The sequence below is a fragment of the Podarcis muralis genome, chromosome 6, assembly GCF_964188315.1.
Source record: "Podarcis muralis chromosome 6, rPodMur119.hap1.1, whole genome shotgun sequence".
NCBI classification, from domain to species: domain Eukaryota; kingdom Metazoa; phylum Chordata; class Lepidosauria; order Squamata; family Lacertidae; genus Podarcis; species Podarcis muralis.
This window is the reverse complement of record NC_135660.1, coordinates 86,156,341-86,183,529: the sequence shown is the minus strand read 5'-3', so window position 1 is coordinate 86,183,529 and position 27,189 is coordinate 86,156,341. Positions and strand designations below refer to the sequence as shown.

The 27,189-nt window shown below is 45.0% G+C and overlaps 1 protein-coding gene and 1 long non-coding RNA gene across 2 annotated transcripts; one reads left to right on the top strand and one right to left on the bottom strand.

Moving 5' to 3' along the window:
- On the top strand, positions 1-27,189 carry ANXA7 (annexin A7). The gene is made up of 13 exons (XM_028729026.2): positions 1-160; positions 6,541-6,595; positions 11,145-11,367; positions 12,572-12,667; positions 13,985-14,022; positions 15,750-15,852; positions 17,041-17,135; positions 17,797-17,910; positions 20,481-20,651; positions 22,459-22,629; positions 22,735-22,810; positions 23,745-23,857; positions 26,875-27,189. Exons 2-13 carry the CDS (start codon positions 6,542-6,544, stop codon positions 26,995-26,997), a joined length of 1,377 nt encoding a protein of 458 aa, XP_028584859.2. The 5' UTR covers positions 1-160; position 6,541; the 3' UTR covers positions 26,998-27,189.
- LOC144328065 (uncharacterized) lies at positions 24,633-25,454 on the bottom strand. The gene is made up of 2 exons (XR_013393309.1): positions 25,243-25,454; positions 24,633-25,182 (listed from the first exon to the last, which is right to left on the bottom strand). It is a non-coding gene; the product is annotated as an uncharacterized LOC144328065 (long non-coding RNA).

The window sequence follows — 27,189 nt, the reverse complement described above, 5'->3', positions numbered from 1 at the left end:
AGCGCGGCGGGTCTTCGCTTTCTCAAGGCGGGCGGGGCGAAAGTCAATCCCGGCCCCAGGGAAGGGGCGGGCCGGGTTCCGCCGGCCTCCCCTCGCCCGGGCGACGTCTCCATTTTGCTTCGCTGAGCTGCGTTAGCGGGGATTGTCGGCCGCGCCTCAGGTGAGAGCGGGAAGGCGGGAACCCGCGGGGGGCAAAATACCGTAGTAATAGTAGCAGTAGTAATAATAGTAGTAATAGGGGTATTAAGTTCTAGCGACGTTTCCCGTGTTGGGTGTGTGTGTGTGTGTGTGTGTGTGTGTGTGTGTGTGTTTTAAACCAAACCCGTGTTTGTGTTTGTTTTCCTCCTTGACGACGTGGACGTCTCCTCAGCCCTCGCACCCCTTTTTTTGGACAACGGTTTTTCTCCCCGCTTCTGAGCGTGCCAAGTTTTTGAAGTTCAGGGGCTCGAGCAAACAAACAAGCCCCCTCCTCCCCTCCAGACCCTTTCTCGAGAGTTGAACTGCAAACTCTTAATGCTGCGGACATTGCCTTTTTTCTCTCTCTCTCCTCCCTCGGTGGTGGATCAAATTCGGATTAACAGCCGCAGGGCAACCACGACTCTTTTCAACTCAGGGCAAGGTTGGGAATGAGAAGCTTCCCTTGGAAATCAGGCGAACGAGGCTGAGAGCAACTAAGGGTAACGTTAAGGGATAAATGCGCATTATTTTTTCCACATTTCCTCCCCCCCCCCAACCTTGCGCCCCAGGCGGCAGCCGCGGAGATCAGCGCGTGATTTCTTCAGCTGCTAGCATTCTATAAAACCGGCTGCTTGCTCAAGAAAGTAGGGGCAGAGGTGCTGCTTCGCCTAAAGCGGCAGAGGCAGAGGAAGCCCCCAGGAATTGAAGCTTCGTGGGGTTGGTTTGCCTCTGCTGCTAGGCTGGCCCTGAGTCTTTTTTATGATGGTTGTGGCAAGAGATATATATACAGAATATATATATACAGATACACACACACACACACACACACACACACACACACGTGTGTGTGCGTGCGCGCGCGCACTGTGAACCGCCATATATATATATATATATACACACACACACACACACACACACACACACTGTGAACCACCCTGAGACCTCCGGGTGTTGTTGTTTAGTCGTTTAGTTGTGTCCGACTCTTCGTGACCCCATGGACCAGAGCGCGCCAGGCACTCCTGTCTTCCACTGCCTCCCGCAGTTTGGTCAAACTCATGCTGGTAGCTTTGAGAACACTGTCCAACCATCTTGTCCTCTGTCGTCCCCTTCTCCTTGTGCCCTCCATCTTTCCCAACATCAGGGTCTTTTCCAGGGAGTCTTCTCTTCTTATGAGGTGGCCAAAGTATTGGAGCCTCAGCGTCAGGATCTGTCCTTCCAGAGAGCACTCAGGGGTGATTTCCTTCAGAATGGATGTGTTTGATCTTCTTGCAGTCCATGGGACTCTCAAGAGTCTCCTCCAACACCATAATTCAAAAGCATCAATTCTTTGGTGATCAGCCTTCTTGATGGTCCAGCTCTCACTTTCATACATCACTACTGAGAAAACCATAGCTTTAACTATACGGACCTTTGTTGGCAAGGTGATGTCTCTGCTTAAGATGCTGTCTAGGTTTGACCTCCGGGTATAGGGCGGTATATAAATTCAATAAATAAATAGTTGGTTTTGCTTTTTTTATTAAAAAAAAAGTGGTTGCTGAACTGCATTCATGCTCTTTGGAGGAAATTTGTTTGCCGATGCGCTTTCAATGTTAACAGTGACTAGTAGCTGCCTCTTCTTGTTTAACACACTGTGAAAATACTGGAGTTTTTCTGGATTAAGCTGAAGTGAAGCATTGCAGGGGCTTGGATTAAGATGACCCTTGGGGGCACATTCCAACTTTACAATTCTGTGATTCTGTGACTGTGTGCCTTTTGCGATGCAATGATTCTTGACACATTTGCTTTTAGTTGTACAGTATGTCCAAAACGGAAAGCGTGACAGTGGGCAAACACATGAGTCATACAAGGTAGCTGTAACCCTGGATTTGCCATCCTGCCTTGTGTGCTCACAGTGGCCTTCATTCAACAGGTTCTCCCTGCAGAACTTTGAGTTAATATTAAAGATCTGTTAACTGCTGTTGAGTTTCTTTGCAAACAAGCAGGCTGAGTAGTTAAAAGGTGTGGCATTTATTTATATATGGGGTGGAGATTATGAAGTAATCCTGAAATCGGGACTTCAGGCAGAATGAGATTGCACTTTCTCCTTAATCAAACAATGCTATGTGGTCCTGCACTTGCAATTTATTTATTCATATAAACTGCCCCATCTCAAAGATGGGTAAGATTTTAAGTCCATAAAACTGAAATTTAAATAACCAGATAATGACCATTACATGATTCTTTAGCACTTACCTCATATTAAAACTACCCTGAAAAACTAGCCCTAACAGACTACCCCTACAAACGAACAAGTTTTCTGTGTTCCTGTGTGCACTCTTAATGATCACCCCTGATCATACATGAGTGAGCAATTACGCCTGTAGATTTCTAGCTACTATTTCATGCAAAAACATTAATTGAAAGGGTAGACTGGGGGTGGGATTAAAATGATTATCATACATAAAGTGATTTTATGTTCTCTCCCAAAGTGAACCTTCCATATTGATGTTAATAGCTTGTGTTTGAACTCTGAAGCAGGATGTTATGAATTTTGACTTGCCTTTTAGGAGACTCTGTTCTTGAGAACAATCTGAGCACACGTAGTACAGCTTCATAGTACATCATTATTTTCTGTTAATTCAAAACAGCCCAAGCTGAAAACAAACGCAACTACAAGAAAAAAAAGTGGCTGCTGTCTCATTAAAAAACAACAAAATAAAATAAATCAGTCATATAATCTTGAAAGCAATTTTACATACTATATATATGGGTTTCTTAGACACTATCATATAGGAATTAGTGTAGGCTAGAAATCAGTGAGCATATAATCAGATATGTCAAATAACACTATAAATGTTTGTGCACTGAAGCATACATGCTGAAATACATTCATGTAGGGCCATTACATGTGACAATCTGCAGATGAGTCTTATATGATATATTTATTTGTTCTTCAGTGCAGGCAATCCATAAAGGGCCCCCCAGATTTCTACCCATAGAGTATTCATGTATGCCCCCTTGCACATCTCCTCGGTCTTCCTTCCTTCAACTCTTGTCTTTCTACATTCCTTTTTGCTACCTTCATTTGATTTTCCTGTTAAGCTCTGTGTTATTACTGGGCCGACTATTGCATATAGTTATATGTATTTAGGGGTTTTTTTAAGGGGCCCCAAACTGACTTGGAGTAGAGAAGCTAGGGCAAGGCATTACCCTCTGCTGGTGTTAGCCCTGCTGTGGAATGGGACAATTGCCTGCATCATATCTGTCTCCACCCAGAAAGGGCTAATAGCAGATGGTGCTTGATGGGTGTGAAGAAACAGGGTGGGGACGAAAAGGGTTAAAGCGCCGTCACCACCTGCTCTCTCAGTGCTACTCCTTTCATTCAGTTCCTCTTACGGTTGCTTTATTTTTTATTTTTTTATTTTTTTAAAACAAACACTTCATTAGGATAATAAAATATAACTGTATTTGTATTTAAATGCAGCTGATTTCTGTTGCAGCATTCAGCAAACAGGCTCCCCTTTTAAATGAAGGTGTGTCTTCTCTTTTCTTCACCCTCATTTAGCTTATCAGTTTTGCCATTAGCACATAGTGCTTTATCTTCTCAGACTAATTTCTCGTTGTCCTCTGGATTGGGTATAGTTCTAGCTTCTGTTCTCATATGCCTTTGGCAGCATTACTCTCTTGTCTTTAGAGTAAGTTAATAAACATAGTGTTTGGATGTAGTAACCTATTATTTGCTCCATTGCGGTTTTTACAAACAAAACAAAAAAAGAGAGAGAGAGAGAGTATTTATTTCCCATAGTTGATCTCCCACATAATGTGTAGTTTGGCCCTCTTATTCCCTGTGGCTCTGTCCATTTCTGTTGTGAAATCTTACTTACGGAATTCCCCTATTTTTTTCTTCTCCAGTTGTATTGCAGTGCTTATCTAGTAGATGCCTGTAATGCTTATGCAAGAGCACTAGATTCACTGGCATGTGGGAAGAATGTAACTTTCCCAGCAACAAAAATATGATGGTTTGAATGCTTTAAAAAAAAAATGGTGTCTCCTGTCACTAAAACATTACCTTAAGTAGAGGATATCTGGATTCCAATAAACAATTTAGTAACAAGGGTGCATTTATTGCACTTTTAAAAATTGTAAAAACCTTTCCTCTATATTTGTAGCTTAATTTGAAGTAGTGGGCACCTTTATCTCATGTTTGGGTTTCGTTCCATCTCCCATTCCTGCAGTTACTTGATATGATGCTGCTTTGGTGCCTCATCCTTCTCAAACTCTTTAACCATGTTTCCTTGTTCTTGTGTTCATGCTTTTTCCCTGATTAGTCAGTTTTATTTACACCACTACCCATTTTGAAAAGGCTTTGGAAATTAATGCAAGAACGATAACATAGCAAAAATGCCCTAAAGCTTCCCAAAACAATCTCTGACCAGAAATGTGCTTTGCTATCATTCATAGAGAAGACAAGGTTTGAAAAAAGAGGTAAAGGTTTTTCCTTTGAAAATCAGTCTAGCAGAAACTGTAAATGCAAAGTTACCTAGTCCTGGACTGTGGATATGTATAACCATATCTCTGCGTATCTGCTCCCTTGTCAAGATCTCTTTAAAAGGATTTCTCAAACATTGCTGAAGGTCATCACAGCTTTAACAGTCAACTTTGGATTTTGTTTTACTCTTGCATGGCTTGCTAGGAAACAGTATGGAAGGGGAAGAAAGTGCTGAGTGAACCTGTTAATGAATAAACAGTTAATGAATAAGATTTCTGTGTGTGGAATAGAAGAGGTCTGTAGCGATACTTGGGGCTGAAGTAGTGAACAGGCCTCATATAAATAAGAGGAGATGGAAGAGGATCACAGACAAAGCAAGGGACTAGCAACTTCATTGCTAACTGTTACATTCATTGAAGCATATGGCAAAGCGAAATGAAATAGATGGCATAGTCTCACATACCCTCTGTATCCCAAATTTGACCTCGTTAAATGGGCAATGTTACAAGGTTAAATTTGTACCTGCAAATGTGAAAGGTGTAGCCATGGAAGAAGGGGATGTTTTCAAAAACAGGTTTGACTGTAGTCTGGTACAGGAATCTACAGATTTTGACTTGGCTCACTAGCAGGTCATAATTTATGGACACTTCTGACCCCTCACTTCCAAGTCCCCTGTATGTGCAAGAGGAAGTGTATTGCACAATTGCACCGTGACCACCTCCAGAGTGCAGGGTGATGAGAATTGCCTAGTAAGAAGACGGGAATCTTCATATCTGGCCAAGTGACAAACAGGCTGGGGCTCAAAGCTTTGCATTGAGAAACACTTGGAGCTGTTTGTGACATTAAACCTCTCCTCCCCATTCCCATGTTAAAAGGAGTGGAGATTCTACTCCTTGGGGAGTAGATTTGTGGAGACTTGATTTACTGATCCAGCGATAAAGTGCACAGCCATGCCTCATCACTGCTTCTCTTCCAAGATTCAGAATTAGGAGGAATGTCTTAATTTAATTTTCATTGCTATGAGGCTTGGCAGCAGAGAGTCTGTTGTAACTGAATACTACCCAGATAGCCTTAATATAAAAAAGGCAGATCCTTTTAAATTATCTTGAAAGCTTTTAAACTCCAGACTGTTTTTCCTAAAACACACACATAGTTTTCCACAGTCAAATGAACTACTCTGTTTCCTGCTTGGCGTTACGTAACTGCCTTTGTGGAGGGTGTGGTCCTCATTTTTTACTTCAGGAGGATACACTGAAACATGGATTAGTGACTCATTGTGAGATGGAAACATAGCTGGCTGGCCTTTAATAAGCTCATATTATGTGACTTCAGTTCTCTGGAAAAACAGAAAATGCCTGAGAGGCCTATAGGCACTGTGGAGCTTGTAGAGGCTTGACTTCAATTCACCACCTCTGATTTCTAAGCTTTTAAGTCTTTCTCCCTTTTATATGGAGGCAAGGTGCATCTTCTACCCAGTTGCTCAGCAAGGAAAAAAAGAAACCTGCCTTTCTGTATTCTGATGAAAGACTACCAAGGCCATAATATGGATGGCACATGCATTAAAACAGGAGTGGGAAACCTTTTTGGCCAATGGACTAGTTCGTTATCTCCCTCCAGCCCTTGTGGGTCAACTTTGACATGTGGGAGGGGCTACCACCTGTCATTTGCCCAACATCATGGTGGCTGATAGGTGGGTGGGATCACCTAACTGTCAAGTAGACCTGCCAAAGGTCTGCTTTGCTGGCATATTCCGCCACAAGTGAACCAGAACCCTACAGCAAGCAGCACCAACCAATGAAAAGATTGTTATATCCTTCTGGTGGTGAAGTGCTCCCATGAGGAAATCACTTAACTCTTAAGTAAAATCTCTCAAGTGCTTTTCATTTGTCTTACAGAATGTCGTACCCAGGATATCCCCCTTCAGGTTACCCTGCTTTCCCTGGCTATCCTGTAAGTATTTACTATATTTCAGTTCTATCTCTTTTTCACACTTTAGCACAGCAAAAGACAATGATGATTTGCATTGTTTTGCTATGTATTTAGTAGGCATAAAGCTTCAATCAGATGGTGCCTTTAAGCCAGGTATGGCTAATCTGTGGCCCTCCAGATGTTGTTGGAAATGGCCAATAGTCAGGGACGATGTGAGTTGGAGCTCAGCAACACCTGGAGAGTTGCAGGTTAGCCACCAGTGGTTGAAGCAGTCCCAGGGTAGCTTTCTGGATCAATTTTATTTGGGTTTCAGACAGCTCCCAGAGATATTGCCAGTGCTTCTCGTTCAAGACCAGGGCTACTGTAAGAACGCTGAGGCTTGTAACTATATATAATAACAAGCACATATTATTGCTTAATAAAAATTAAATTGAATTTTTCCCTGTTATTGACACAGATGTAATTTGTAAGGTGCAACTGGTCTAGAAATTATTTTATTGTTGTGAGCATTGCTGCATTGTGTTGGTACTGTATTGGGTTTTGAAGTTGCAGAGGAAAAGAAAACGTTAAGAGTGTTTTGAATTATTGTGCTGAAGGATATTGACTCACACACATCAAACTGCTTCTGTCATGCATAATGGCATCTTCTGTCCTCCGAAGTGCTCTGAGGTTTCACCACATAAAAGCACAGTTTGTGCTTCTCCAGCAAATGCTCTCAATGGCACTTTTACTTCTCTATTTTTTTCCTGTTTCGTGTTTACTCAATGGACACACATTGTTTGGCTCTTGTGTTCGTCCACTTCTTTATAATAGTATATTTTACTTCTGTTCATAATTTTTTTCTTGTTTCAGTGTTTATGCTTTAAATTCTTGTTTGGTCTTTTGTTTATGTTTGGTTTTGGCATTTTTGTTTTGTTTTGTTATAATGTTGCTTTTTATTTATAATCTTTAGTTTGGTCTACTATAATGTGTATTATTTTTATCAGTGTTTTTCTCATTCTCTCCCTCCCCCCTTTTTTATTCATTGTGGTGGGTTTTTCCCCTTTTGGCTGCTTTTTGTTTGTTTGTTCCATGTCTACATTTATTTGTACTGCAATTCACTATTTTAACTGTTTGTTTTTATCTTTCCCTTGAGTGATATGGTTGGCATTGTGTAAAGAGTTTTTACTTTTTTATTCTGGTAGCGTAGTGTATTACTAGATTTGTTTGTGTGCGTGTGTGGCAAAATTGTTTGTACTTCTGCATCCAAGCAGGAGGAAGGAGGAGGGAGATGCACCACCACACTCCTTCAGGGCAATAAAATATTAATCAGTCCCAGAACCATATATTGTAAATGTTTGTAGGTCTTAATCTGCCCTGAGACTGAACAGTCTCTACTGTATGATGTGCTTATTGCCCTCACTTCCCTTTGTCTTGATGTTGATACTATATTTTTGGAATAGGAGGGTGTGGAATAAATGAATGAAAATGACTTTTATTCTTAGGGATGGTATGGTGAAGATGAGCATGCCTGCCTTAAGACCGATTCTGTGAACAAAGAGGTTCAAAGGAGCCCCAAGGAGGGCCCCTTTGCAGAACTGTTTATTAGCATGTTTTACAACCTGAGTTGTAAATGTCTTACATCCTGAGTTACTGAGACAAAGCAAATGTTGGACTCACAAGCTTGACTCCCTAAGAGGCTCTTTTCCTGGCTAATGTTAAAATTAAGTAAAGAATGTGTTAGATTGTTAGCCTTGAAAGAGGGATAGATTTATAGTTTAGAGGTGACCTGAGATAACAAGGAGAAATAGCAGATGATAGTTTAGGGACCCCTGACCATTAGGTCCAGTTGTGACCGACTCTGGGGTTGCAGCGTTCATCTCGCTTTACTGGCCAAGGGAGCCGGCGTACAGCTTCCGGGTCATGTGGCTAGCATGACTAAGCCACTTCTGGCGAACCAGAGCAGCGCACGGAAACGCCGTTTACCTTCCCGCTGGAGTGGTACCTATTTATCTACTTGCACTGTGTGCTTTCGAACTGCTAGGTTGGCAGGAGCAGGGACTGAGCAACGGAAATTCACCCCATCGCAGGGATTCGAACCACCGACCTTCTGATCGTTAAGCCCTAGGCTCTGTGGTTTAACCCACAGTGCCACACGCTAGTACGCAGGCTTAAATGCTCCATGAATATTATAAAACACTCCCCTATTGTAAAAACTGCTAATGTGAATGGATATGGGATATCTGTTATTGTTGGGGGTTCATGTTTAGGAGCAAACATGATGTAGGTGGATTGGGAAGCCTGTAAATTGCAATTTCTTAACCAATAGGAATTGTAGGAAGAATATTTGAACCATCTTAGGGTATAAATTATCTGTGATGTGAACTGGAATGTGCATTCCCTCTTTCCAGCATGAGCTGCGGGGTTCTTTGCCCACAGTACTGTGTCGACCAACAATCTGCTTATGCTTGATCGTGGTGTAGACTTTTCCTTTCAAATAGAAATTTGAATCCCTCTGGGAACAGATTTGTGCAACAGAGGGTTTCACAAGTTTTGGAATTGTGACATGCTTACTGTTGTCCATAATAATTAATTGTCTATTTCATTGCTCCTTTGGGATTTCTGATCAATGAAGCTCACACCATATTATGTATCGTTTCTCTTTCTGTATTGATAACAGTAGGCGTTATGGTTGACCTTGCTTCTGTTACTTTAGTCTGAAGTCCAGTGTTGTGGATAGGGTGAATAAGGGCCAGTGTTTACTCAGCCACAACCTCAGAGGTAGTTTCTGTATAGATCTGTATTTTTTCTGCTTCAGTGGTAGACTCCAACAGCTTTGCAGGACGGGATAATTTCACCATTTTGCAAAGTGCTTGGAGACTGGGTGTATGCGATGGAGCTTTCTCTGCCTCTCTGGCAAGCTCAGAGAGGAAGGGAGAAACACTCATAGGGAAGCCCAACTTCCGGCAACCTTGCAGAGCTGGGTATCTGTTTCTTTTCTTTGCAAGACGCTTGTAGCCCTGGTGATAAGCAGGGAGTTTTCTGTCTTTCTCTCCTCTGAGCTTAGAGATCTTCAGTCTAGCTTCCGACATCAAATGTTGCCAGAAGCTGTTCAGGTGGAAGAGGCAGAGGTATTCTCCATATCTGGCGCTTGATGCTATGTAGTAGTGACATCCTCTCAACTGCAGTTGTTTAATCCACTTCTTGAAGAGGTTTGAAAGTGGGGCGTATTTGATTTATATGGTCTGTTTAGTTCCATTTATGGTCTATAAGTAAGCCAATATCTCCCTTGTTAATTTGTAGTGTCCTCAATAGATGTTTATAAAACTATTTGTTCCACATTTGGTGCATTTATGCCAACCATTGCTAGTTTTACTCTGTGCACGGTTTCATTTAAGTAAGATAGACCAGTGATTTGCTTAGGACTATAGTTATTGGATCTCTGTTTCTAAAGTTTCTCAGTATATTGCAACTCCCTTGGATCTTTTATCCTGTTTTGGAGTGAGCTCTTAAACTTACAGTTTCCCACTTAAGATTTCATGGAAAGCATGGTTAAGAAACCAAAGCTAGACAATGTAGTGATGATCAGTAATTTAGATGGTTTTTGAAAGGGATTATGAATTCATGGACGATGAGCATTCCATGTTGGTATTCTGCTATCTTTGGAAGATGCACCTGTTTGCGCAGTCATTCCCTTGACCTATCAACCTGAGTCTCCTGTTTTAACTACTGTGTTGTTTTAATGCGATTGTTTTATGGTGTGTTTTTAATCTCTAGTTACAGCTGATGTTGCTTTCTGTAGAATAGATACTGTTCCATTTGCTTGATGAAAAGTTGCCTTAGTTACATCCATGCATGCATACATATTGAAGAAGTTACGGTAGTTTTCTGAAACGTATGCTTTGAGTACATAAGAAGACTCCAGGATTGGGGCTTTATTATACTGTTTCTGGTCTTGGCAAATGCATTTTGAATTTTACATTTTATTCTACATTTATTGCATTAACTGTTTTAATGGTCAGGTTTGCACTGTATGTATTAGGGTGGCGCTGTGGGTAAAACCTCAGCGCCTAGGACTTGCCGATCGCATGGTCGGCGGTTCAAATCCCCGCGGCGGGGTGCGCTCCCGTCGTTCGGTCCCAGCGCCTGCCAACCTAGCAGTTCGAAAGCACCCCTGGGTGCAAGTAGATAAATAGGGACCGCTTACCAGCGGGAAGGTAAACGGCGTTTCCGTGTGCTGCGCTGGCTCGCCAGATGCAGCTTGTCACGCTGGCCATGTGACCAGGAAGTGTCTGCGGACAGCGCTGGCTCCCGGCCTATAGAGTGAGATGAGCGCACAACCCTAGAGTCTGGCAAGACTGGCCCGTACGGGCAGGGGTACCTTTACCTTTTTATTAGGCAAGCATATTTGTTCCATGTGTGTTGTTGTTTTTTTGTTGTTTTTTAAAAAGTACAACATAGTTGTTTTCTTTAATCCAGCAAGTGGTGGAGCTGAAGTGAGAGCCTCAGTATAGATTTTCAATTTTCTGTGACTTTCTCTAGGTCTTTCTTTCTGAACTGTGTTAACTCTTGATCTACTGCTTGTGTTTAGCCTACAGGGCAAGAGTCTACTTACCCACCTGCCGGTCAGTATACTTACCCTGCTGCTCCTGGAGGCTTCCCACCTATGGGAGGTGGTGCATATCCTGCTGCTCCACCAGCTGGTGGCTTCCCGGGGGCTACAGGATACCCACCCGCACCTGGTGGGTACCCCCCTGCACCTGCTGGATACCCTGGGGCTCCTCAGCCTGGTGGAATGCCAACTTATCCTGGAGGTAATGTGCTGAAACACTGTTGGCTGCTTATCTCTGCTGTAGTTGAACGCCTGTGTTTGGTGGCTTGGGAAATATAAGGTTGTATCCAGCAAAACCATCCTGTTAGTGCAGGACCCTCAACCTGTGCAGCAGGGCTTCTTTTTCTACCCATCTATCCCCACACTCTCCAGATCTGCTCTGGAAGGTTGTGGAAACCCCCCAGAATGGGTTTGCGGGGGGGTAGGCATGAGGAAGAGGAAGTCCTTGACTAACAGGACAACTTCATACTAAACCCTAAGCAAGAAAGAAATGAATCAATGCTCTCAGTGAGGTGGTGGTTATGTTCTCTGTGTTTCAGAAAGGTCAGAGAAGCTTAGATGAAAAGGGCAAACCTAAATGCTCAGCTCCCATTTGTCTTCCAATCAGGCACTGAACAGGCTAGGGAAGGACACTGTGTAACTGAGAGTGACTATTCAAGGCCACACACCAGTCCCAATCCCACATAGTGTTAGCTTACTTCGTACTTGCCACCATTGGCCCCACATGAGTGACTTTTTAAAAACCTACTATAAAACCAGAACCATGTTAAGGAATAGGTAAGCTTCAGACAAAGGCTGGCTTATCCAGACATACCTTTCCTTTGCTCTCTCCAGGCACAGTCCATGATTTAAAGCTCTGTGTCTGAATGTGCCACCCCACTCTCCCCGGAGCTTTCCCTGCAACAATCCACTCTTTAAAGCTGAATTTGAGCAAATGGCAATTTGGGTTTTCTGAGGATTGCCATTTGCTCTGATTCAGCTTTAAAGACCAGCTTTTCGTGGTAAAAGCTCTGGAGCAAAAAGAAAGAAAGGTGCTCAGACATGGACCATGCCTGGACCGTGCCTGGAAAGTGTGGATAAGGCTGGCCCTTGAAACAGCTAGCCTTAACTGTGCAGTGTTTGCTGAATGATTCTTTAACTTGCCCCCCTTCTCTGCCCACAGCATGCAGTGAGCTGCCTGATTCATTTGGGAAAGTTCCTTAACCAATATAAAGGGGGGGAAATATTAGGATTCTGGTAGTGAGCACAAGTAATACAGGTTTTCAAACAGACATTAAACCAACTGAGTATTTTATAGCTCTTTAAATTGATGTATTAACTATATATTTTGTACTTTCTGACTGAAATATTTTGGTTGCACTTGCATGGTATCAGATTTTTAATTTTTTTTAATGTATGTATTCCAGGCGCTGGGTTTGGAGTACCTTCAAATGGTTCTGGCTATGGCTATCCGCAGCCTCCAACCCAAAATTATATGGGAGGTGGACCAGCACAAGTACCAGGTATTGAACGACTATTGTGATTGGATATGGAAAGGAAAAATCATTCTGTTTATGGGTTTAGAGGTGGAATGCACCCTGTAAAATATGAGACTAGTGAAGCAAACTTGTATCTGTAAGTCTTACTGTAAGTCTGCATTCCACTGCTGAAACACAAAATAGTAGTTAAGTACTGTTACCCACTGCCTTGCGGGACATCTTCAGGAGAAGAAAAGGCCAAGGAGCAAACCCTACACAAATTTGAAATGTAGTCCCTAAGATGGCTGGATGGGGCTTTGTACACCTCCTTCTGGCAACTCCTGCAGCCAAGCTGGTGCCAAATGTATTGCTCTGCTTTCCTTGGGGCCACATCCTTGACACCATGGGGTGGGGTGGGGTGGCGGTTCTTGTCATCTAGGAAGCCCAGGACCTCCATACACACCGCCCAGGCCTCTGCCTCAGAGAGGTCACTTTGATGTTGCTAACATAGCAGAAACAATGTGAGAGGCAACAGCTATGAACTACTAGTCTCTGCAGCCACAGCAGGTGCTGTGATTCTCCAGCAGTTTGACTTCAACCCCAGAAGCACACTTCATGGTCTCTTGAGACAGACGAATGCCTGCAGCTCTTGCACCGGCCTCATGTATAATCCCATGTGGGGACAGTGATTCACAGAAACAGCATCTATGCACAGCCCCAGCTGGCTTGTGAGTCCACTAGTGGTCCTGCATGATCATGGATTGCATGGGTGCTGCCGTAGTTGGCTCCTATCGTTAATGTTAATCTGTTCAGTGGCAATGCAGATATAACATGACACCCGAGTAAATACTAACCAGGAAAAGGAGGGGGGAAATTGGTGCAAAAAAGCGAGAGGGAACCTGTGAATTTGTGGCATTCCTCCTCATCTTGGTTATGCTGCTGTTAATGCCACATCTGCACTGGGCCTTACCGTAGTCCCACTTCCTAACCTTGTGTCGGAAAGGACCTTGGAAATAAAGATAGGGAGTTCCAGGCTGCAAGTGATAGTGTTTTAATGGTCAGCTTTGCATCCAGCAAGTATTTGTTCCATGCACAGCTCCCTGAAGGGAGCAGGAGATGCAAGGAAAGAGACAGAAATCCGAAGTGTGATTGAAAGTGACACAGTTTGGTGGGTGCTCATGTCACTGTGAAGCCTACAGGCTTCTTTGCAAGTCCTGAAGTTCTCCCTGATCTGCGTGAGGAAATATTAGCTGAAAACCAGTGCATGAATCAGTACCAGACTTCACATTTTGCTGTGATTATATTTTATGCACACAGCATGGCAACAATAAAATCTTATTTCAATTTTATATTTTTCTTAAGCTGGGTATCCAGGTGGACCAACTCCAACACCACCTCAGGTATGTCATTTGTATTATAAAATGGGACAATATTGTTGGTTTTATTTGATCATGGTGGGAATGCAAATTGTTTTGACGAAGAAAAAATGTTGTGGTCCAGTTCTTCAGATCAGTATAGAAAACTACTCACTTGTGTATGCAGCATATTTGAATACACCTCTTGGAGTTTGGCTTGAGAAGCCAGAGGATGCTGTAAATATAACTGAGTCCTTCAGTCTTAGGGGGCAAGCTTTCCTTTTGAGGGAAATCAAGCTAAGCAAACTATTGGTTAGGTTGTTGCAAGGGCTCTGGGTGGACAAGTAGAACCAGTTTAAACTACAAAAAGGTATGCTTAATGAAAGTATAAGAAAAACTTTCTAAGGGAGGTTGTGGAATCTCAGCTCAGGCATACACCAGCTGTACTTCCGGTGTGTGTCAAATTCCCTACCTCACTTCCTTGTGACAACCATAGTTTGTCATCCATATGTGGCAAACCATAGTTGCTGCATATTTTGCCACCAGGCCTGAATTAGAAACCATGATTTGAAATGGGAGAGGAACTTACTTGCCTGATTTTGAATAAACTATTGTTATCATGTATTGGGAAGGACGGTAGATGAATTGGAGTACACAAGGAGAAGATCGCTTGGGCAAGCTTGAGCTGTAGCCTTCCATGTAAAAGAAAGAGCTGGGAGCAAATAATAATTGTCAAAATAGTAAAATTTAAATAAACAGAGGAAAAAGTTTGATACTAGTTTTTTTAAATCTGCTTTTAAATTAAATGCTAATAAAACCCTTCTGTAGTAGCCATTTGTAAAGGCCTGCCATGTTTTGAGAATTGCAGCCTTGATGATTCCAGTGTGGTAACTTGGAACATAATAGATTTTGGCTAAAGTTACACTTCACAACAGGGTGGTTTCCCCTCTAAGCCATCCCCCTTGAGGTTCAGGCCACTCTTGCTTTGGAGTAGACATAGTGAGCCCTTGTTCTCAGAATTCAGGATCCCAGTTCATCACAGGACCCTCCTAGGGGCTTCTTCTACCACCTCCTTGTGCTCAGATTCCTCCTCCTCCCTTATCTTAGACTGGCCCCTGTACACAGTTGACATTGGCAGTGCTATTGCCTCTTGCCTCACACAATAAACTTTCCTTTGACTCCCAAGGGAGTGAGGGATTGCCACCCTCCTACTTATCATTGAGTCAGCTGCTTTAAAAGAGGGTTAGATAAATTCATAAAGGATGTCAACATTAGCCATGATGCACGTGTTCTGCCTCCACAGTCAGAGGCTGTATGCTTCTGAATACCAGTTGTTAGAAACCGCAGGAGGAGAGAAGGCTGTTGTGCGAGAACAGGATGTCGGACTAGATGGGCCACTGGCCTGATCTGAGCTTTTCCTGCAGCTGCATCTTCAGTTGTTCTCTCCTTCTCCCTCTCTTCGCCTCAAGCCTACCTCTCCCTCTCTGTGTTTCTGTTTTAGCTCTGAATGCTAAGGGAGGAGATGTGTCCTCCAGCCTGAAATAGATTGCTGGGGAAATTTCCTGCAAATACTTATAAAGGCTTGAGCCGATGACAGGCGCCCCATCATATTAGTAAACCAAGTCTGTTCATCTGGAATATATTGGCCTCCTGACTGCTTAGGATGTCTCTCCTTTCCCTCTAAAGTACTGATGCCCAAGATTTCATTGTTGAGATTGAATAAGCATTTCACATGGATCAATAACATGGTAAAACAGATTTCTCAATCTCAGCCTGCAGCAATGACTCAACATATGCAAGGCACAATTCGACCAGCTCCGAACTTTGATGCAGGGCGGGATGCAGAAATTCTGCGCAAGGCTATGAAAGGGTTTGGTAAGAGCGGTTTTGTGTTTCATACAGTGTTCGTGTTTAAACTTGTGTAGGCCCAGAAACCAAACTTCTCTACCTTAATCCTGTATGTCTCTCACTAGATCCTTCCAACACTTGCATATATTTTAACCATAGTCTTTAACATAACTTGGGGTGCAAATCAGCCTTTGACTCTAAAACCTGAACTGTTTATATGGAATATTTTTTCAGCATGGCTTCCTCTTTCCATGGCTTGGTTTCCATTTTGGATTTTTAAAAATAGAAATACTGGGCAACAGTGAAAAAGAGCAGCAAGACTTGGGATAGATGGGTCTGTAGAGCGAGGCATGAAGAATTGTAACCATGAGAGAGGATTGCACAATATGCAGGGCACTATATGCTCCTTGATACTGTCCTTGGCAGGGAACTCCCTTGTCTAAAGTGTATCCAACACTGTCCAGGGCAGATTTTGGTGGTACCTGATTTGGTGGCTGCAGGTGGGAGGAGAGGAGGTGAAGTTCCATTGTATGAGAGAAGTCCACTTGTACAAAGTTGGATTCTACCCCAGAACTTTTGTCAGATGTCCCCGTGTTTGAAATCTTTTCCCTACAGTGTACATTGCTAAATACCTGTTTTAAGCAAGCCTATGAGATCTCTCATAGGGACGCGGGTGGCGCTGTGAGTAAAACCTCGGCGCCTAGGACTTGCCGATCGCATGGTCGGTGGTTCGAATCCCCGCGGTGGGGTGCGCTCCTGTCGTTCGGTCCCACCGCCTGCCAACCTAGCAGTTCGAAAGCACCCCCGGGTGCAAGTAGATAAATAGGGACCGCATACCAGCGGGAAGGTAAACGGCGTTCCGTGTGCTGCGCTGGCTCGCCAGATGCAGCTTGTCACGCTGGCCACGTGACCCGGAAGTGTCTGTGGACAGCGCTGGCTCCCGGCCTATAGAGTGAGATGAGCGCACAACCCTAGAGTCTGGCAAGACTGGCCCATACGGGCAGGGGTACCTTTACCTTTACTTATGAGATCTCTCTGCATTCAAACTCTGCAGTGAAGTGCTAGTTTCATTTTGTAGAGGAAATCTATGAATGTGAGCAGTTTGCAAAGCCTCTGTACTAAAGCAGTGTTTTTGCCCGATGCCTTGGGGTGTACAATAAAAGGGATGAAATTGCTTGATACGAAACTACACTGAGTTGCCTTCTTGCTCCCTAGGAACGGATGAACAGGCAATCATTGATGTTGTGTCCAACCGCTCCAATAGTCAGAGACAGCAAATTAAGGCTGCTTTCAAGACCATGTATGGCAAGGTATGATTGCTGGTGATTTTGTTTTAGTCATAATATTGAAAAGCAAATCAGCAGCTGGTACAGCATATGGACGGCTTGTGTGCTTAACTGTCGTGAGCAGAGTGAGGTCTGTAATTTAACTTCATTTCTTTATTTTGTCAAATACTGGACCCTCCCCTGTAGTGGTTTTCAAGAAAGCTAGGAGTGGGCATAGCCTCTGGCTGTGCTTTACTAGTATAATGTGTAACAGTGAAATGTTGACAGTAGCTTCATGTTCAGTATGTGCTGAGTGATGCAACCTATTTCAGACAGCGGCTCTCTCCTATCATAGAAGATTCCAAATAGCCCTTTGACATAAAAAGTCAGTATGGGCCTTGTTGAGGTACTAGTATTGATATACAAGGCACATGTCTACAACACACCAACTCTTTTGCATTCTGCTGTATAAAATAAAATAGTAATTTCTTCTAAAATGGCTGCCTGTGTTATGATCCCCTAGTTTAATAGAAGTTTTAAATTGGTTTATCATGATTACTGCCTTCATTTTCTGTCTTGAAAATATGTCTCACTAGACTTCAGTAAACATTGATTTGCCAGCTGCTGAACTGTACATTTTCAATCTGTGTGCGCATGCACATTTTATGAATGTATATCTTTTTGATACCACTTTGTAATTGGACAGGATTTAATTAAAGACCTGAAGTCGGAGCTAAGTGGAAATATGGAAGAGCTGATCCTTGCATTGTTCATGCCAAGTACCTACTATGATGCTTGGAGTTTGCGGCATGCCATGAAGGTATGATTTTCACTGGCATTTATTTTCATGTAAAATGATCACATTAACTGTAAAGGACCGTAAATGCTCAACTAGATCAAAGTCATTTCAAAATTTATTTTCAGTAATAAAGGTGAAAATTGTGTTAATAGATTTTAAAATTAAGGAATATATGCAGTGTACATTTCCAGAATATTCATAGACAAATGCAGCCTGCTCCCACTCTCTCAAAATTACAGCAAATCTCTCATAAAAATAGGCCCCAATGCCTGTCTTGCAAAATTAACCATGGTCCTCTGTTTTGCATATTCTCTTGTGCTACTCACAGAACCCCACTTCTTGTTTTCTTATTCACTTGGCTTTCAGTCAGAGAGTCAGAGATGATTGTTCTTCATTCCCCCAGTTCTTTATTCCACCCCCCCACCCTGTTAGAGTTGGGGAATGGGGCACATGTGCAATCCAGGAACAAATAAACCACCAAATTAACACCCTGCCCTGCACCCCCCCACCCCCAAATCCACTGGAATCCACTCCTGGTTTTCTCCTCAGCCCCCTTCAATTTTCCAGAAAGGCAGGTTGGGAGTGGCAAGAGCTGGGGTGGGGAGGCGGGTGAGAGAAACTTTTAATGTCAGGCATACAGAGGAAGAGTGACAATGCTTCTGTCATCCTCAGTCAACGAGTCAGATATGCAGCGCTGGCTTGTCTCCAGTAGCAGGGCTGGGTGACTATGATTGATCTGAATGCAGAAATACCTGTAAGACAACTGTGGGAGTACTTCAGGAGGGAGGCAGGAATGCTCATTCTGTGAATTTAAGCTACAGTCTAGTTGAAAATATTGCTCCACTGACAATGAATGAAACCTGTGCAAAGAGCATAGCAGTGCCCAATTGTAATTTATATGTACATGGTACCAATTCCTAACATGAACCTCCCCACACATCCCTTAGTTATTTTAAGAAATGGACAAGGCCTTCTGTGTTCTGAAAAACTGAAGGATTGATTGGTGTCCTTGCTTTCTTTGCTCAAGCTCCTTACATTTCTGGCTGCATGACTTCTATATATACAGTGGTGCCTCGCAAGACGAAATTAATTCGTTCCGCAAGTCTCTTCGTCTTGCGAGTTTTTCGTCTTGCGATGCACGGTTTCCCATAGGAATGCATTGAAAATCAATTAATGCGTTCCTATGGAAACCGCCTTCAGACCAGGTCCGGGGACAGTCTGTCCCCCGACCTCTTCTGAAGGCTGGGGGGGGGGGGGACAAGGGCTTTTCTTCCCACCCCCAGCATTTTAAAAAACCCCGGGACAGCGGAGGACTTCTCCGCTGTCCGGGGCAATCTTAAAATGCTGGCGGGCGGCATTTTAAAATCGCCCGGGACAGCGGAGGACTTCTCCGCTGTCCGGGGCGATTTAAAAGCCCCTGGGAAGGCAGGCAGGGGGGAGCAAAGATTTTCGCCCCCCGCCCGCCTTCAGAAGAGGTCCTGGACCTCTTCTGAAGGCGGGCGGGGGCGAAAGTCTTTGCTCCCCCCTGCCTGCCTTCCCGGGAGAGCGGAGAAAGGCAGCGCGTTTCTCCGCTGTCCCGGATGGCTTTTGAAGGCAGGCAGGGGGGAGCAAAGACTTTCGCCCCCCGCCCGCCTTCAGAAGAGGTCCTGGACCTCTTCTGAAGGCGGGCGGGGGGCGAAAGTCTTTGCTTCCCCCCCCTTCAAAAGCTGTCCTGGACAGGCTTCGCGGACCTCTCCGCAAGCAGCGGGAGCGCTCCCACTGCTTGCGGAGAGTTGCCAGCATGCCGAAGCCTGCGCGCGCTGAGATCAGCGCGCCCAGGCTTCGCGGCCCCGCCGCCCGGCATCCGAGCTTGGTTCCGATGCCGGGCGGCGGGAGCAGGCGTTCCCGCCCCGCCGCCCGGCATCTGAGCTTCGTTCCGATGCCGGGCGGTGGGAGGAGGTCCGAGGACAGTGGGGAAGACGCGCTGCGCTTCCCCGCTGTCCCAGAGATTTCCCTATGGGCTTTCGTCTTGCGAAGCAAGCCCATAGGGAAATTCGTTTTGCGAAGCGCCTCCAAAACGGAAAACCCTTTCGTCTAGCGGGTTTTCCGTCTTGCGAGGCGTTCGTCTTGCGGGGTACCACTGTACCCAGATATGGAAATATGTATGTGTTAGAGATACAAGTGACAAATGCCCTATAGACACAGTTCCCTGGTTGTAGCCAGCTGAGTTTTACTAACGCATAGACCCATTAAAATTAGTAGACCTAAGTCATGTGCTTGTGCCTGCATCCTGTTCATTTCCAGTGAGACCATCACTGGATTATACTCTTAGATTGTAATACTTTTCTTCTGTAACAAACCTTGGGAACTATTGGTAGCTGGTGGCTAAATGAACCAAGTTTGTTGGGTAGGTTTTTTGCATGAGCTGAAAGATGCACAATGGCTTGCAACATGATCTAGTTGAATGAAGCAATATGGCTCAGATGTTCCTACAGTACAAAAAAGTGACCAATCTTCTTTCTAATGTAATAAAACAATTAGATGTTCTGGTCAGCTTTCTGAGCAGCCTGCATTGAGGTAATGTCTGTAGTGCTTTGTTTCTCTGCCTGCAGGGTGCAGGCACACAGGAGAATGTGCTGATTGAGATTCTGTGCACAAGGACAAACCAGGAGATTCGAGAAATTGTCAGATGTTACAACAGTGAATTTGGAAGAGATATCGAGCATGATATTCGGTCTGATACGTCAGGACACTTTGAACGATTACTTGTATCTATGTGCCAGGTAGGATGAACAACCACCTTCTGTCGCATTTATGTTTACCAAGCACACGTTTACCTTGTTCTCGATAACAAGGCCACCATATAAGTATCTAGTTTGCACCAAGTACAGTTCCAGCTGTAAGTTTTCCACCCCTTTTGAAATGTATCCTGGGTTAGGTACCATTCCTTGTATGAAATAGGATTTGATGATAGGACTAGGCTTTTTCTATCAGATGGAGATTTCAAATACCTATCTCTTGGAGTAAATGGTTTTGACTTAACATGACCCTCTAGGACCCGATCAATGTGACATTCAGCTCTGAAGGAGACCTATTACTGAATATTATTGAATAAAACAGACACAATAGATCAGTAGCTCCCAATTAGTTTAGTACTGTGGACTCCCTTTTTCAAAATCCAAGCCACAGACCTACTTTTGAAAATGTGGTAGTTTTTGTTATGTGAATGGTGCCACCATACACTTCAATATGTCCCAGCACAAAAACCAGGATGTGTGTCTTCTGGGCTGCGCTCCTGCACGAGTCATTTGGCCCACACACAAACATGGTGCCCAAAAACGTGCGTTTTGGGGCACCGCAATGTTGTGTATCAGGCTGTGATCTCACGTGTGAGCATGGCACCCAAAAACGGGGTGTCTTGGACAATTTTTTTTCTCTTAGATGCAACCAAAGTACTGTGTTAAATAGACCTGTTCCATCTTGCCCAAACCAAAACTCTGATTTGGAATACATCTCTCCTAACCAGTTCAACCTGTTAATGTGTTGATACAGGCACAGATCATGGACCAGGCCTCCTCTTTTTGCACATTGTATTGAATCCCCCCCCCAAAAAATAGGCACTTTTATTAATGTGCTGCCACTCTGTCATATCTTGCTCTATGGTGGGGGTGACGGATCCTTTGGTTCTCCAGATGATGAAGGACTCCAGCTCTAGTCCGCATGGGCCACTGACGATGGGAGGTTTAGTCCAGCAACATTTAGAGAGCTGCAGGTTCCCCCATCCTCTTTCTGGGAACAAAATTGGTTTATTTCAGTGTTCACAATCTTCCAGGGCCAAGAAAGTTTGAAACTAGTCTGTCTATCCAGCTCAGTTTAAATTTCTTCCCTAAGTGATTGTCATTGTTGATTAAAATAAAAGTACTGGACTAGTCTGTTGTTAACTGATAGAAAGATAAATAGTTTGGTCATGTTTGTAATATTTATCTTATACCGTGGCTCTGCTTAATTTAGCTACCACTGTAATGTGCAAGTATTAATTTCTAATTTCTCCCTGGTCACAGTTACCAGTGGCTTTAAATATAAATTAAACCGGGGGGGGGGGGGGCGGTAGCGGCGACGACGACAATCTTGCCTTGTCCTCTAGACAGTTTAAATTATGAGATGACTGAACAGTTGATCTTAGGTTTGCTCATTTTGTTTTGCATATTTGTGGAGCCATAGCTGTGTTCAGACAAGGATACTGTAAAGCATAAATGGAGGCCAGATGTTTTATCATTTGATTTGCTATGTCTAAATGAAAGAGAAAAGGAATCGTCATGCTTTTACTTCATTTTTAAATAGTTGAAGGCAACTTGCAAGCAGGGATAGTACAGTAAGCCTGCAACTTACATGCATTTAACCTGTGTGCTTGGCAAAAAAGTAAATTAAAAGAGGGTGGGTATCCAGGGAAAAAGACTTGGCAATCCTACCTGCCATTGAACCCAATGAGTTCTGACTAAACACAATTTCTGCTGTGATCCCTGGAACCCCTGCATAAGTTGTGGGCTTACTGTATATAATAGTAGTAATCAATATTTTTCTCTCTTACAGGGCAATCGGGACGAGAATCAAACTGTAGATTACCAAAAGGCTCAACAAGATGCTCAGCGCCTTTTCCAAGCTGGCGAAGGGAAGCTGGGGACTGATGAGTCTGCCTTCAATATGGTCCTGGCAACTAGAAGCTTTCCCCAGCTGAAAGCCACAATTGAAGCCTACTCTCAGGTAGACAAGAAGGGGAGGGCATTTGTGTGGACTAGACAGGACTGGATTTGGCTTTCATCAGTTCTTTGGCTAAAAAATTAACATTTCCTACTCATATTTTTGCAGGTTGCTAACCGAGATTTATTAAGCAGCATTGGCCGGGAGTTTTCAGGAAATGTAGAACGTGGTTTGAAGGCTATCGGTAAGGGACTTTTCCTGCATTTCATTGCTCAATGAGGTCATTTTTATGGGCAATTTATTTACCAAGCACCTACAACTATTAGGTGCTGGAAACTTCACTGATTAATGACCATCAGCTGGGGCTTCAGTGCCCTTCCCAGACCTGTAAAATAATTTATGCAAAATAAGAGGACTGATGTCAGTTGCTTAATTTGCACATGTGATGTACAGTGGTATCTTGGTTGTCAAACTTAATCTGTTCCGGGAGTCCGTTCGACTCCCGAAACCGTTGGAAAACCAAGGCGCGGCTTCCGATTGGCTGCAGGAGGTTCCTGCACTCAAGCGGAAGCCGTTTCGGATGTTTGGCTTCCAAAAGACAGTCGCAAACTGGAACATTTACTTCCGGGTTAGTGGCATTCAGGAGCCAATTTGTTCAACAACTAAGCTGTTCAAGAACCAAGGTACCACTGCTTCAGATTGCTGGTGGTGCAGTAATCCTTTCCCTCCACTAGGAGGCACACTCCCTAAAGCAAACCCTCACTGGGAACTGGGCTAGATGCACTACCCATCTCCTCCCTTGAACCAGTTAGGGGTGGTCTAACAACATTTAACTCTAATTTGCCTAGTAAGGACATGATTGTTACTTTTAATTACTATTGGGTTGGATAATGTCATATGTCAGGAGTGCTCTGATGGTGTTTCCTGCTTGGCAGGGGGTTGGACTCGATGGCCCTTGTGGTCTATTCCAACTCTATGATTCTATAATTTTATGCTTTTGGACTGTTGGTCTTTGTATTATCTTTATGTTATAATATACCTGGGGGGGTGGGGATGCAATGACAAAAAAATGTAGTTTGGATTAAAGATTCTGGCAGGTTGATGCTGTTAGAATCTTGTGGCTTTGAGCTGTCTGTCAGTGTCAACTTTGAGTTGATCTTAATACTGTTTTATTGCAGTGCAATGTGCTCTGAATCGCCCAGCCTTTTTTGCAGAGAGGCTTTATCATTCCATGAAAGGAGCCGGCACAGATGACTCTACCTTGGTTCGAATTGTAGTCACTCGCAGCGAGGTAAGAATTTATTATTTGTAAATTTTACCTAATATGTACCATATTTTTCGCTCTATAGGACGCACCGGACCATAGTAGGGGGAGAACTGGAAAAAAAATACTTGTTCTCCCCCTCTAAAACAAGGTGCATTCTGTGCGTTCAACCGAAGCCTTTTTGGGTTCCTTTCGACCTGCTCTTTGGGGCTGCGGAGGCTACGAAGGCTGTACGAAGGTGGGGGGAAGGCTGCAACGCTCCCCCCCCCCCCCCGCCAGCCCCAAAGACCAGGTCGGGGAGCAGCACAAAGGCGGCGCGCAGCCTTCCCGCTGCCCCCCGAGCTTGTGGGGCTGGTGGTGGGGGGAAACGTTGCAGCCTTTCCCCCACCTTCGTACAGCCTTCGTAGCCTCCAGAGGGCAGCGGGGTGAAGGCACCCCGCTGTCCTGCGGAGGCTTTGCACAGCCGTCCGCAAGCTAGAACAGCGAGACGGAGCGCTCCGTCTCCCTGTTCTGGCTTTGGGCTTAGCCTGCATTCTCTCTATAGGATGCACACACACATTTCCCCTTAATTTTTGGAGGGGAAAAAGTGCGTCCTATAGAGCGAAAAATACGGTAATTAAAGGCCGGTTATTTAATCTTGTTTGTGTTCATTCTATACACCATCTGGCCATACTTCCAAAGAGGTCAAATGGCTCCTTTATTAAAACGCAAATCCATCACGGTCTTTTACTGTATGAAGTTCAGGCACAATGGAAAGGTAACAGAAGCTGTAAACACTTTTGACAAATTGATAGTTGAAACATTTCTGGTTTTATAAGCAGCTTTCTTTATTAAACTTGTACAACCCAAGTGGCACATTGTATAGATTCAAGGCCATTAGTGGTGATGCCAGTTACCTGAGCTGGCACAGGTCTAGATGATAGAAAGCACTCTTCTTTTAGGTAGCAGACTCAGTGCCACATTGTTCCTGGCAGTGATAGTTGCCCCAACCTCAAGTCTTCATTATTGAGTCATTGCTTTAGAGGCTTTCCAGGTAGAAAGACTGGCTATGAACATGAGGTGGGGGCAGCTGCAGTTGCCAAGACAGGTTGGAGCCATGCACTTTAAGAATGAAATAAGTGTACTGTTTCATGTACAGTGGTGCCCCGCAAGACGAACGCCTCGCAAGACGGAAAACCCGCTAGACGAAAGGGTTTTCCGTTTTGGAGGCGCTTCGCAAAACGAATTTCCCTATGGGCTTGCTTCGCAAGACGACAGCCCATAGGGAAATCTCCGGGACAGCGGGGAAGCGCAGCGTGTCTTCCCCACTGTCCTCGGACCTCCTCCGAAGCCGGGCGGCGGGGCGGGAACACCTCCCGCCGCCGCCCGGCTTCGGAACGATGCCCCGAAGCCGGGTGGCGGGGCAGGAACACCTCCCGCCGCCGCCCGGCTTCGGAACGATGCCCCGAAGCCGGGCGGCGGGGCCGCGAAGCCTGGGCGCGCTGATCTCAGCACGCGCAGGCTTCGGCATGCTGGCAACTCGCCGCAAGCAGCGGGAGCGCTCCCGCTACTTGCGGAGAGGTCCGTGAAGCCTGTCCAGGACAGCTTTTGAAGGCAGGCGGGGGGGGGGGGAGCAAAGACTTTCGCCCCCCGCCCGCCTTCAGAAGAGGTCCTGGACCTCTTCTGAAGGCGGGCGGGGGGGGGGGAGTCTTTGCCCCCCCGCCTGCCTTCAAAAGCCGTCCGGGACAGCGGAGAAACGCGCTGCCTTTCTCCGCTCTCCCGGGAAGGCAGGCAGGGGGGAGCAAAGACTTTCGCCCCCCGCTGCCTTTCTCCGCTCTCCCGGGAAGGCAGGCAGGGGGGAGCAAAGACTTTCGCCCCCCGCCCGCCTTCAGAAGAGGTCCTGGACTTCTTCTGAAGGCGGGCGGGGGGCAAAAGTCTTTGTTCCCCCCCGCCTGCCTTCAAAAGCCGTCCGGGACAGCAGGCAGGGGGGAGCAAAGACTTTTGCCCCCCGCCGGCCTTCAGAAGAGGTCCTGGACCTCTTCTGAAGGCAGGCGGGGGGCAAAAGTCTTTGTCCCCCCTGCCTGCCTTCCCAGGGGCTTTTAAATCGCCCCAGACAGCGGAGAAGTCCTCCGCTGTCCCGGGGCGATTTTAAAATGCCGCCCGCCAGCATTTTAAGATCGCCCCGGACAGCGGAGAAGCCCTCCGCTGTCCCGGGGTTTTTTAAAATGCTGGCGGGCGGCAGCAGCGGAGGCTTCGCTCCCGCCCGCCAGCATTTTAAGATCGCCCCGGGACAGCGGAGAAGTCTCCCGCTGCGCTCCAAAGGCTTCAGCCACGCACCTGCCTGGAAGCCGGAGGAGGAACAGAAGGGGACTCCTTCTGTTCCTCCTCCAGCTTCGCTTGAACGGGCGCTGCGCAGTTCTCCCTCTCTGCGCAGAGAGGGAGAACTGCCCAGGGCCCCTTCAGCCATGCGGCTGCCCTGGCTTCTGCCTTAGCCGCGCACAGCCTCTTTGGGCAGGGGGAGCCTTCATCCCGCTGCCCTGAAGAGGCTTGGCGCGGTTATCCCAGAAGCCAGATCCCTCTTGCTGTTCTGGCTTCTGGGATTCAAAATATTTTTTTCTCTCTCTCCCCCCCCCCCAACTAGGTGCGTCTTATGGTAACACTGCCCAGCCCTAGTTATTATTTGCATGCTATCTTTCCATAGTGAAAACCATGCCTTCAGGAAAGGTGGCATACAAATAACATGAACTTCTCCCCTGATGTGGAAGGTTGCATTACACATCATCCACTGTACCAGAGAGTAGCATATATGCATTACTTACTTGTTCACAGAGAGCAATAATAGAGGCTGGATCGCTAGGCAAACATGTTGCAGACTGTGTTTCCGGTGTCAAATTAATTCTTCCTCATCATCAAACTGGCACTGAAGTTTTAATGACCGGTGCGGGTGAATGGGGCACAATCCACCTGGAATTTCAGTGGCACTAGACCTGCCTGTTGAGTTTAATGGGATTCGTGAATTAAGTTGTGTCTTCTCTCAGTTGTCTGCGTTGTTTCTTTTGGCACAGATTGATCTTGCACAAATCAAACAGATGTTCACCCAGATGTATCAGAAGACTTTGGGCACAATGATACAAAGTGACACAAGTGGAGATTACAGGCGTCTGCTCTTGGCCCTTGTTGGTCAATAGACCACGCTGAAACAAAGAAAATAGAAAATGAGCTGCTTGGGCAAATGACTATCATTGCATATAAGAGCATAAGTTATCCTAGACAATGTAAACAAGTATGCTTCTAATGGATGGTTTATTTTGCACATATAATTGCCTTAATTTCGCACATCATGTACTTTACAATATAAAATAAGACACCTGCTGTCTTGA